The sequence below is a fragment of the Poromitra crassiceps genome (genome assembly GCF_964638095.1).
Source record: "Poromitra crassiceps genome assembly, chromosome: 8".
NCBI classification, from domain to species: domain Eukaryota; kingdom Metazoa; phylum Chordata; class Actinopteri; order Beryciformes; family Melamphaidae; genus Poromitra; species Poromitra crassiceps.
The window spans coordinates 37724135-37737522 of record NC_139629.1 but is presented as its reverse complement, the minus strand read 5'-3'; the positions used below and the strand labels follow the sequence as shown (position 1 = coordinate 37737522).

Here is a 13388-nt window from a genome sequence, read left to right as displayed (position 1 = left end):
AGCAAGTTGCCACATTGTAGCAGAGTGCGTGTTATTGTATCTTCTTTGGTTGCAAGTAACTTTAGCAGTCAGTCAGTCAGTCGGTGGTGGATGGGAGACATCCTGTGGTACAGCCGGTGACCACCATCAAAACGTGAGTAGATAGAGGCGGTAACGTACGGTGCGTCTCGGTAGCTTTGTTTTCCCAGCATAAACGCAACACGCGCGGCTACTGGCTTGAGTTTAAATTGTAACGTTGGTTCTGAGCTAGGTTAGCATCGCGCGTTCTAGTTCTGCTTCTTTGTAAACAGATTTACGTTGGTTGCTTTTCTAAAAACACATTTGCTACTAAACGATAACGTCACTTTGCGTGCCGTGCGTGCGTGTGTGTGTGAGTGTGAGGCAAAAAGAAGACCTCATGTTAGTAACGTTGGGTGGACCTATTAAATCAAGCCCCTTTAACATGCAGCCTCAGCTATCTGACATGTTCAGTACATGTCAGTTCCTGCATGGCAGTATGGGCCTGGGCTCATGTGTGACGGATTATTCAGGTTACGCCCCCCCCACACACACAAACACATACACACACACACACACACACACTCGCCAACACCACCACCACCTGATACCTCCACAGCTGCTCACATCAGAGCCCCCCTCCTCTTCCCTTGAATGACCCTTGTCCTGCATTGCCATGGCCTGTGTAGAAAGGCACAAGACGGAAATGAAATGTACTGAATGTAGTTGCATGTGTGAATAGTGATGAGCACTGCCTGAACGGTTAACCCAGTCATTTACTGGGAAATATGTGTGAAAAAGCCTCTAGCAATGATAAGGAAACTGCTCCGAAACCTTCTCGGTGCATTTGGGAAAGAACCGCAACCAATTTCAAAACAAACAGACAAAAAACATACTGACTACTGACATGATTTCAGACTATAGGTTGAGGCCACGTCTCGTCATACTGGTTTAGCTGGCTCAGCCTGGCTGGGGGCGTGGTCAGGGTGGGGTAAAAACCACCGTTCTATCCATTCAGCAAAGTTAGAATTTAGCTGATAGCCCAACCCAGGCAGACACGATCGGGGATTTAACCACCGCAGTAAACACACATCTGAGCAGACGTCTTGTGTTCTGCTCTAGAACCCCCAAACCTGTAGTTTAGACCCGCAGCACCGTCTTTTGGTGAGTCAGCCCATGAGATATATGGGCGGTTTTACCCCACTCGCGCGCCAGCCGTTTAACATTTTGTGGGCGTTCCCAGACATGCGGACTGTCTCTATTAAGGAGTCATGATGTTCTTCTGGTGGATTCGGCAAATAAGGGCATAATTTCAATAAAGTGTAAACTTTTAGAATTGGTTCGAATCGCTTGTTATTTCCACAATCACATGGAGAGCAGTAATGTTAATGGGCGGCGTGAAGAGTTATATTTGGTTAAACAATAACTAAAATTCTCTTTTTTCCCTAGGACATATTAGCCATCATGGTGAACCAGGTCCAGCGAGTGGATGGTACCTGGCAGACATGCAAGAGTGACTCCAGCGGGGCCAGCAACAGCGGCGGAGAGAGCTCCAAGGAGAGCTCCCGGTGCTCCACTCCGGTGCTGGATGCAGATCGATCCGACAGGTTGCGGGACAAGATGCGGAAGAGGATGGAGTCCGGTGACCCCTGGTTCTCCCTGGAGTTCTTTCCTCCCCGCACCGCCAGTGGAGCTGTGAACCTGATCTCAAGGCATGTCCAGGCAAAATGTATTGGTGTAGCAGTAGCTGTAGCATATTTCTTACATAAGACACTCACATTCCTTGACATATAAACAAACAGAACATAGCACATACAAGAGTCAAGACAAGTCAAGTTTGTTTGTATAGCCCTAATTCACAAGCATGTCTCAGAGGGCTTTACAGATAATGTGTCTAGCTAGGTCTAGCTAAGCACTATCAATAAACAGGAATGAACAATCTTATATTAAAGAGAGAGATGAGGGAGGGGGAGAGGGGGAGAGAGAACAGCAAATAGGTTATACTGGGGCTGGGCGATACATTTTAAATCAATATCATGATAATCATAAGGATCATTCTCGATATCAGTGTATATCACAATAATATGGCTCAGGTGAGCAAAATCATGTTTAGCCTGATTTGAGCCGTATGGCTTGTCAGAATTTCGGGCCCGGCTCCGGCCCTGCCCGCCTCCCCCTGAACCTTATGTGTTTGATCAATTTCGAATAGCCTAAGCCCATCAAATCAACACTATACAAAAAAATCCATTGAAACATTTTGAACCCCACAATGTGTCAGTTCTCAGGACAAAAAAAAAAAAAAACTATTCAAAGACTAGAAATGTTTTATGACACCTTAACATATTTCTCCACACAGATGACTGAATACTCCAAGTTAAGTAACGTTAAGTATCATCTGCTGAGCCTATTTGTCTGGGTCACGCTGAATTTTGGTTAACAATGGCTGTCATGGATGGATTACTGGGCAAGCTAGGCACAGGCTCAGGGGCCCAAGAGCAGGAAGCCCCTCAGCCAGAGCCTAATACATGATGGTGCTGTCACTATTTACTGCCACACAGTGGAAGTACCCCCTGTGTACCCCAGTTTGGGAACCACTGCCTTAAAGTAATCTATTTTTAAAGACTAACTCATATTTTTTATTTTAAATACTCTTATTTTAAATACATGTATTCCATTACTCCCCAACTCTGTTAATTTTTCTTCAGATTTGACCGCATGGGCTCCGGAGGGCCCCTGTTCATCGACATCACCTGGCACCCGTCGGGGGACCCAGGCTCGGACAAGGAAACCTCCTCCATGATGATTGCGAGTACAGCAGTGAACTACTGCGGCCTGGAGAGCATCCTCCACCTGACCTGCTGCAACCAGAGCAAAGAGAAGATTAGCGGCTACCTGGCCAAGGCCAAGCACCTGGGTTTGAAGAACATCATGGCACTGAGAGGAGGTAAGCCAAGCACCTGACCTGGGTCTGAAACACATGGCACTGAGAGGAGGTAAGCAAAGCACCTGAGTCTGAAGAACATTATGTTAGGTAGGAGAGCCAACAGGAGTCTGGTGTGAGCGAGTGAGCTGCTATTATGTAGATTTGGGTCTTTTGCATTTCGCTAATGAATTCATTCAAGGCCTACTACAGCTTTATAACGTTAGAGCCTACTACAGCTTTATAACGTTAGAGCCTACTACAGCTTTATAACATTAGAGCCTACTACAGCTTTATAACGTTAGAGCCTACTACAGCTTTATAACGTTAGAGCCTACTACAGCTTTATAACGTTAGAGCCTACTACAACTTTATAACGTTAGAGGCGAACAAAAGCAGTAACTACTGTATATTGCAACAACAAGACAATATTTTCTTTGCATTGTCAACATAAATATAGCAAAAACAACAAAGCAGGGGGAAAGAGGTGGACTATTTCATAGCCCGAATGGGCAGAACAGACCATTTGTGTGTCCCCCCCCATTCATTATTTGTTGCTGTATAAATAAATAAAAATATTTGAGTGATAACACTGTTATGATGATGATGATGATGTTTATTATAACCTTGATTATCTTTATTGTTTCTCATGGAAAAAAGCAACAACACATCACCACATATGACTGCCAGTGCAAGTTGATGTGTATGTCATGTCATTCTGATATCTCTGTAGACCCAATTGGAGAAGACTGGGAGGAAGAGGAGGGAGGCTTCAGCTATGCGACAGACCTCGTCAAACACATCCGTTCGGAGTTTGACGACTACTTCGACATCTGTGTCGCTGGCATGTTCTCAACCTCCATATACACATATACAATATAGACATTCTTTCATTGGAGCGCCATTTGAAGGACACAAGAAAGTGATTTTGAATACTTTTCTCCGTCTTCTGTGCTGTATGTCATTTGTGTGCAGGCTACCCCACAGGCCACCCCGAGGCAGAGAGCTACGAAGATGATCTCAGACACCTGAAGGAGAAGGTGGACGCCGGAGCAGACTTTATCATCACCCAGCTCTTCTTTCGGGCCGACACATTTCTCAAGTTCATTCGAGACTGCCGGGCAATTGGAATCACCTGTCCCATTCTGCCTGGAATCTTTCCCATTCAGGTAAACCGCTAAGTCAGGGACAAAAAAACCTGATTATCATGATCAAAGTTCGCAGGTTGAAAGACAGGTGTGGGCATACTTGGAAAGTTTGGAAACCCTTGCTTATAACACATACTGTATTTGCCTAATCAAATAAAGGAATGATGCTAGTAAATGGTAGGCTTGGGCGATATGCCAAATTTTATATCGTGATAGTGTCCCGCCAAAATATCGCGATATACGATATTATCAGGGGGGTTGAATTATTCGGATATCGTGGATATTGGATATTTGATTATCGCGGGAAATATCACAATATTCAATCATATTGAATATTGTGTCCTTAAACTCAAGGCAATATACTGTAGGTCTGTTTCTGTTGATCATATTTTTAGAATTGACCATTCTTTTGTTCAAATTCTTCTGCCCCAGGGTTACCAGTCTCTGCGCCAGCTTGTCAAGCTGTCCAAGCTTGAGGTACCAGAGGAGATCACTGAAGTCATTGAGCCCATCAAGGACAACGATGCTGCCATCCGCAGCTATGGCATCGAACATGCGGTGGAAATGTGCCGTGTGCTGTTGGAGAGTGGCGAAGTACCCGGCCTCCACTTCTACACACTAAATCGTGAGGTCGCCACCATGGAGGTTCTCCGGCGGCTGGGCTTGTGGATAGAAGACCCCAGGTTGGTAACCCTCTGTTTAGTTGTTATGAGACCTTGGGCTCTATTTTCGTGCTGGCGCTAAGCAGCGCTATGCCCTGAGTGCAAGTGAATTAGCAATTTTGTTGGGCACAAAACAAATATGGCGCGCATAAAAGCGTTAGCGTCAACATGGGTTGGGCTCGCACAATAAAGGGTGTGACAATAAAACAGTCGGCGCTGTGCAAGTTTTTTATCAATTACGTTTGTTTCCACCGAATCAGACCCCCTTCAGACCCCCTCTCAGCACAAACATTGACGCTCTGTGCTATTTTAGTGGTTTTATTAATGCGCACATGAACACAGGGACATCTGAAATCACATGAGAATGCTTTGTGAATATTGTATGTTTCCCCCCACATTGAGCCAAATATACTAATTGAAATACATGCTATCAATTCAACACTCCCATTTAAATTCAAATTATTTACACACAGCAGCACTTGTGGTTATGCAGTGTACTACATGAAGGACAAGAGACAATATAAATCAGGGCCACTCATCGCCCCCCAACGACCTTTACAACTGCGCCGGCCTGCGCCATCGCCTCTTCATACACAAAATGATGAAAATTGAGTTAAACAGGCCTTAAAGGGATAGTTCAATTTTTTTAAAGTTTGGGTTGTATGAGGTACTTGCCACCAGTCAGTGTACTACATGCAGTAGAATGCAGCCAGCGCGGTCCCACTTTGGAGAAATGGAGACCGGCCTCATCAGGCAAGTAGAGCTGTTGGCTGAGTGTGAACAGGGTCACAAGCAAAAACTAACAACAACAACAACAACAAAACATAAGATGCTTCCATATGTGCAAGTGCAGTTACAGCTGCACATGGGCTAGAAACAAAACACCTCCCACTGAATGTTACCTCACTTCACCTCATCACCTCAAACACACTCCTCACCGCAAACACACTCCTCTCCGCCAGTGTTGGGCAAGTTACTTTCAAAATGTAATATGCTACATATTACTAGTTACATTCGTTTGAAAGTAATAAGTTACTTTACAATATTACTTTCTGTGTAGAGTAACTATTACACTACTTTTGCATTACTTTTTACCAAAACAACAGGAGCAGCAGAATGACATTGCCGCCCCGGGAACCATCCCAAAAAATAATTTCAACCCGCCTTGAAATCAGTGTAAACAATCCAAAATTCTAAATGTTATTATTTTCCTTTGTTATTGTCATCTATAGTGGTTAGTTGCATAAAAACACAGTTTGATTAGGAAATGATTGTATCTTTTTAAATATGTGCTTTCATTTAATCAAATATAACTCAATTTGTAACTTGAGTTACTTGACAAAGTACCGTAACTGGTATAATATTACTGAAATCCTAGTATTAAATAACTTATATTACTGAGTTACTGCTAAAAGTAATATATTATATGTAATATGTTACTTTTGTAATGAGTTACCCCCAACACTGCTCTCCGCAAACACACTCCTCTCCTCAAACACACTCCTCACCTCAAACACACCTGCAGGCAATGGGCACTGATCACTCTCCAGCCATCCTACTGCTTTCAAGAGACTTGATCAGTTCCATTGTTTGAGAGTTGTGTCCTCGGCACCCAGCAGCAACTGAGAGCTGCTGCTGCCGCCTTAAGTCTTCTGTGCGTAACTGCAACATGTAAGTAGTGGTGATTTCTAGTTCTGTTGTTTGTCTATAGTTTGTTAAGGTGATAAGTTCATGCACATCTCCTGAGTGTTTGACACAGTTCGCTGGTGTTTAGATGTTAGCTGCTGCGGTCATTGTTGGCAGTGTGCAATGTAACTAAATTGAGGTGATTGTGTTCCTGATTGTATTATTTCCCTCCTGTATTTCAGAAACCACACACACTTGGATTACATGCTGTGTGTGTGTGTGCACACACACACACACACACACACACACACACACACACACACACACACAGAGAGAAAATGTACATAACATGCTATAATAAAATGGTTTGCACCCAACCGGATTGGACTGGCTCTGTTATTGCCAACTGACCGTCGCACCATGGTGGTGCTCATTCACTGGATCCCCCTTTCTATCACTTAGATGGAACAATTTTCTTACAGACTACATGGTGCATGTTGGTAGCCTGGTATTCAGATCTTATGAATCGCAGTTTTCAGCACTCGTGGAATTTGCGTGGCAATTCATTCCTTATGAATCACCATGCAAATTCAAAGAGTGCTGGAAACTGCGATATTTTGCTTGAAATAGTCCAGACTTTTAGACCGAGTTATTGTCATAGACTTAATTAATCAAGTAAACTTTTTGTCTTTGCCAGGCGACCTCTTCCCTGGGCAGTGAGCGCCAATCCCAAACGGAGGATAGAAGATGTTCGACCCATCTTCTGGGCCTCCAGACCCAAGAGCTACATCTATAGAACCCAGGACTGGGATGACTTCCCCAATGGCAGATGGTAATCTTCATAACTCTACACCATTTAGTAAAAAATATTTACCAGATTCTACCTATTTAGGCTAGCAAATGCTCCATATCATTTATATTACAATCCTTCCAAACATAACAATTCTTTGGATATACAGCTACTGTACAAGAGCAACAGGGTTGTGGAGGTCTTGCCACAAGCAAACCTGTAACAACACCACTGGGGGGGAAAGAAGCTGTAATGTTAGGGATGCACAATATTTATCAGACCGATAAATGATCGGCCGATATGGCCATTTTGCGTTATTTATTCCGCTAATGACGTCTTAGCCCATAAATATGAAGCCAAAGCATGGGGAGCCAGTGACACATTCAGAGCTATCATATAAATAAATGAATGAATGACAACATAGTTGATGACTAATTAGCCGGGCAGTTTAGGGTTAGATTTTTTTTTTTTTTTTACGTCTGATTTTAATTTGAGTACAGTATTGACATTTGTTCTGAAAGTCTTATTTCCGGGTGTAAAATGCTGCGTCATACTTTGCTTTGTCAAAAGGACACTTAAAAAGTGTACCACTTACTATCTTCAGGGGTAATTCGTCATCTCCGGCTTTTGGCGAGCTGAACGACTACTACCTGTTCTACCTGAAAAGCAAATCATCCAAAGACGCGCTGCTACAGATGTGGGGTGAGGAGCTGACCAGTGAGGCCAGCGTCTATCAGGTCTTCACCAGCTACATCACAGCCCAGCCAAACCACATTGGACACAAGGTGGAACAGATAGATCTACTGCAGTGATTCTCAACCCTTTTCATATCAAGGAGCCCTCATTTAGTCCTCTTTTAGTCCACATTTAGTCCACATTAGAGCCACAAACCCTCATTTGATTAGATGTTGTCTCTCAAACCCAAATCTAAGAAGATTGTTATTGTTCAATATCATTTTGTCCAGAATTCCATGACTTATCTGACTGTATTGTAGGTAGAGATAACAGTCAAACTATGATCAAAACAAACAGCCATTCTTCTACATTCTCTAGTTGTCATCTTCTTGTACAAATAATGCTGAAGTTTAACAATTTGCTGGGGACCGCCCTCAAGGACCTCTGAGGTCCCCAGACCTCATGTTGACAAGCACTGCTCTCTTGGATGGTTAGAATGGATGTATATGTGCCTCTGAAGCCCGTGGCATTTTTGCCAAGGTGTCTGCTTTGTCCTCCTAGGTGATGTGTTTGCCATGGAACGACGAGCCTCTGGCTCCAGAGACTAACCTGCTGAAAGATGAGCTGGAGAAGGTCAACAGGCGAGGGGTGCTAACCATCAACTCTCAGCCCAACATCAACGGCAAACCCTCCTCAGACCCCATAGTAGGCTGGGGACCTGCTGGAGGCTATGTCTTTCAAAAAGTAGGACCATAGTTACCTTGTTTTCTTCTGAAGGGAGTGGCTAGTGCACTCCATGTACTGTCTTTCCTAATTAAAGGGAGGCTTTGTCGATTCTCAACCCACTGTATCATTATAGTCTCCGTAATATAAGCAGATGGACAGTGCTTACCTTCTCTATATTTTTTCTGCACCGAGAAACCCCCGTTCATCTGCTTGCAGAAACTCCTCCCCCCACCACCTCGTATGGCTTGTTAAGGCTCTCGATGCTATTTTCCGTGGATGTGCGCATACAGAAAGAAAAAAATAAACAATCTGTAGTTCTCGATTTTTTTCTCTATACATAAAAATCATATACAGTATTAAGAGTGCTCCAACTATCACCAGTGAATAGTTGTAGTTTTATATTTTTGATTGAACATTTGAATGTTTGTATACAAGGTTTTTTGTTACTGAATACATAAGGCTGTCTGAACACATTTTAAATACAGTAGTTGAATTTCAGTTAAATGTAAAAAAAAAAAAAAATCACAACGAATTCAAACCCCAACCTGCCTGTCTAATGCATCAAAAAACATTTCATTCATTCATTCATTCATTCAAAAATTACTTTCTTTTTTTACTTTTCCTCCAAGCTATGCTTGGAAGCTATTTAGATTCAGTAAAAGGAAATAATCAATATGTCAACTAAAATGGTGCAATCTCTATCCATTGTGTATTCATTGAGCCCTGCTTTCATGTGTCAGCATTACCTCATGTTTACCGTTCAGTCTTTTATTTGTAGGTGAAATTGACAGCCCTGATTTGACTAATAATGTAGCCTCAATCTTATTCTTGCATATCCAACAGGCCTATCTGGAGTTCTTTACCTCCAGTGAAAATGTCAACGCTCTCCTCAAAGTACTGAAGAAGTATGAGCCCCGTGTCAACTACCACATTGTTAACGTACAGGCAAGTTTTGATAGAAAACCACATGTCATATAGTACAGTGTTCCCCAAAGACTGGGTCGGGACCCACCAGGTGGGTCGCAGGAGGAGATTTTATTTGGGTCCCCAAATCAATTAGCAAAATTTCTTCCAGTCTTTTATTTAATGTGTTTAAAACTCTGCCTAAATGCATTTATTTGGTCTCATTTATAATGTATTTGTTGTGTATATGTTTTCAATCATTTGTGCATAAAGCAAAATTATGATTTACCAAACGTATATTCCTTCGAAATGGCTGGTTTACCTATTCAAGATAATAGGTGATGCCGAACGTTCAGTAAAAATGGCCAGAAAATGTGTTCATTTATTCAGAAATTCGCTCTTCTCACGATTTATAGATCAGCCTGTTGGTTTGTTATTTTTAAAAAGTCGGTCCCCTAGAAAATAAGTTTGGGAAACACTGATACAGTGTATACTTATACATGGCATGAGGATAAATATTCCATCAAAAAGTAGCCCTTTTGATGATTTTATTTTTGGGGGCGTAGTAACCAATGATGTCGTCTTGTATTTAATGGAATCTGTGCAGGGCCGTAACCTGACCAACGCCCATGACATGCAGCCTAACGCTGTGACGTGGGGGATCTTTCCTGGCAGGGAGATTGTCCAGCCCACTGTCGTGGACCCAGTCAGCTTCATGTTTTGGAAGGTAAAGTCAAGGCTGTCCTGCTCAGTCTCATCAATAGGGGGTGGTGCAGAGCTTGTGAGCGGAGCCACGCTGAACACAGATTTCACGCGGAGCCGCTCTGGGATTTGTCGGTTGCCGTAGTAAACAGACTGTTTCAAGTTGCCCCCTCCTCCCCGGCTCCACTAGGCACCAGCGAGCGAGGTAGAAAGGCAAGTGGCGCTGTCAATTGGCAACGTCGGCGATTGCAGAGGATCAGAAAGTTTTTTTTTTACTGATAAGTTTCACAGAGGTTATGTTGGAAAAGCACAAATAAATGTGCAATCAAAACACTAATGAGGGTTTCCAACTGTTTGTTTGTGTTTATTCTGCCTTTTCGACACAAAATGGCCACCGTGAAAAGGGACTATGCTGCCGCTTGTCTGTGCTCCTCGCTCGCGCTCCGCTCATTAGCTCTGGGGTAGTGCGCCTGGTACGCATGAATGGATTTTGGTAGCACAATGTCCTGTAAGAATGACAGACAAAAGTATTGAGTTTGTTGACTTAGCCACTTTAGTAATAGTTATGTGAATGTACCATGCACCATTACTGTACTGCCACACTCTTAAAGGAACACTGTCTGTCTCCATGTAATCAGGACGAGGCCTTTGCCCTGTGGATCGAGCAGTGGGCTAAACTCTATGAAGACGAGTCCCCCTCACGGATGATCATCAAGTATATCCACGACAACTACTTCCTGGTCAATCTGGTGGACAATGACTTTCCCCTGGAAAACTGCCTATGGCAGGTCATTGATGACATGTTTGAGCTGCTTGACGCACCCCCAGAACCAGTCAGCGATGGGACAGTCTCTGAATAACACATTTCATCAATTCTTTTTAGCTTATATGACTATTGACATTTTTTCTTTTGGTCTTTTTAATGCTGCTATTGAGAGCACAGAGCTCCAGACTCGAACACCGCAACGTACTTAAGGGCTGAAGTATTCTTACTTCACATGGCTTTTTGAAAGACATTGCCGAGAACTGTTTTTAGGATTTTGTTGAATGGCGAATAGACTGTAAAATGAAACTGTACTGTATCTAGCCCAATCAAAATCCAGCAGTTGAAACAAACCTGAACAAGCACATAAGCTACAACCAGCTTGGCGCTTTGAGAGGGCCTGGCAGTCAACCAGCTTGGCGCTTTGAGAGGGCCTGGCAGGCATATCAATTTTTGTTTTTGCCTGTGGACACTGAACCCCTGGTGCAAAATAAAAGGTTACTTTAGGCTATACAGTATATTCATTCACAGTGCTATCAGAGAAGATAAGCTAGGCTAAAATACAGCCTGTAAACACAGAGAGACAAACATTCCCTACTGTGGTCCCACATGTTTTGGGTTGACCTAGTGTCCTCTAGTAAGAGAGTGGCGTCAGCGGAGGACCAAAATGCAAGAATCATTAGCCAATGAACAGCCAGGAATGGGTCTCTACTTTTGCATGCTAAAATAAAGCCGATAATGTACAATTTGATTAATTTCAAGGGATGAAAAACCCTTTCAAAGTACAACACTGTCTATTTTGATGCAACTCGACAGTGCTGCTTTTTTTACTGAAGAGTTCCACTTTCTACTTCCTGGAAAAAAACTGGTCCATTGGAGTGAATGGAGATGTCGGAACTCTTCTATTATACGGCTCTGGGTTGACCCATTCATATAATCTTTACAAGTTACCTTGTCAATGCATCGCCAGAATGAAAACCTCAAGAAACTACACTGGGATATGTTGTGGATTTTTTTAAGCCTTTTTCAGTATTTTGTTTTATTCTTTTCAAACAAGACGTGAAACCATTTAAAATGTAATGTTTTAAATTATAACATTTTTTTTATCAATTCTGTATTGACATACTGTTGTGGGTAGTATAGGAAACTGTTTACATTGTGCAAATAGAGATGTATTTTTTTATCCAAAATGTCACAGGATAAGTTACCAGAGTTAGCAGAAACACCCAGATGTCTCAGGTACCACTAATCTACCATAGACATCAGTTACACTAACAACCTTCTGCCAAGGGACTTGCGTTGTATAAAGCCTTAAGTGGCTTAATGTAACCTACTTAGTAATAGCCTTAACATTTTTTTTTTTTAATGAATGTCATATTTATTTGTTGTGCTTGGTTTCTAAAGCTCATTAAATATTGTGCTGTTACATCATACTTGGTCTGTGTGTGATTATTACTAATGAATGTACAGTAGCCTACCACTTACAGGACATCTTGTAACTACATTAGCCATTTACAGGACAGTATCACTATGGAACAGCGGTTCTCAATGAAAATGTGCCAAATGTGGGTCGCTCCCAACCATAGTGGCCACATCACAATATTGACATAAGCACACATTGACCTCCTGGCTCCCTGCGCTTGTAGAGCAGCTTTGAAGGGACGAGTGATGAAACACTCCACACGGAGGGGAAATGTGTCATGGTTGCACCTACTGTCTATAATGCTGCACCCTCCATGAGTTAAGTTCTCCTTTATTGTCCCCGTGGGGAAATCCATCCACTGCATTTGACCCATCCTCTCTACTAGGAAGTAGGAACCTTCCTAAAACTAGGAGCAGTGCAGCGCAGCTCCCTTTGTGGAAATTCAGAAAATGTTATGTGAGTTGTTTACAGCTGGAGTCTGGGCCATGTGACAGTTTGACTTAATAGCACAGAAATGGGTAATTTATTTATACACCAGAATATATGGGGGGTGAAGGTGATCGGAGTGTCTTGTATTATGTGTATGTATGTAGCCTATATATGTTAGAATCTTGTAGGAGTATGGTGCAGGTAGGGTAAGTATAGGCTACATATATCTATGTCTGTCTGTCACAGTGCCTATGACCTCATCAGTAATGTCACAATGCCTACTATGACATCAGTGGGACAAAAATGTAAATTGAGATTGCCCACTTGCTCCCTTTTATAGAGATAGATAGATAGATGGGGAGTATTTTATTTTTTAAGATTGGGTGATGGTTCAAATCGGTTCAAATAAGAAAATCATCGTGAGATGGCAGCAGAGCTGGGAGAGTGGAAAGAAGTGAAGGCACCTGTGTACATCAAGTTCATCCAAGTCTCTACCATTGAGATATATACTCCAGTCCAGTAGGTAGCGGTAATACACATTTAAGTTGGATGTCAACCTCCTCAGAACAAAGGAAGAAGAAACACGGAAGGGCTTATGACGGTTTTGAGTGGTTTTTACCATAG

General features: G+C 42.6%; 1 protein-coding gene across 1 annotated transcript; it reads left to right on the top strand.

Annotated features, from left to right (window-relative positions):
- mthfr (methylenetetrahydrofolate reductase (NAD(P)H)) lies at window positions 1-12216 on the top strand. The gene is made up of 12 exons (XM_083641665.1): window positions 1-133; window positions 1447-1709; window positions 2703-2941; window positions 3651-3761; window positions 3893-4086; window positions 4498-4748; window positions 7051-7185; window positions 7748-7928; window positions 8380-8562; window positions 9388-9489; window positions 10055-10174; window positions 10788-12216. Exons 2-12 carry the CDS (start codon window positions 1462-1464, stop codon window positions 11007-11009), a joined length of 1986 nt encoding a protein of 661 aa, XP_083497791.1. The 5' UTR covers window positions 1-133; window positions 1447-1461; the 3' UTR covers window positions 11010-12216.
- Window positions 12217-13388: the final 1172 nt, after the last annotated feature.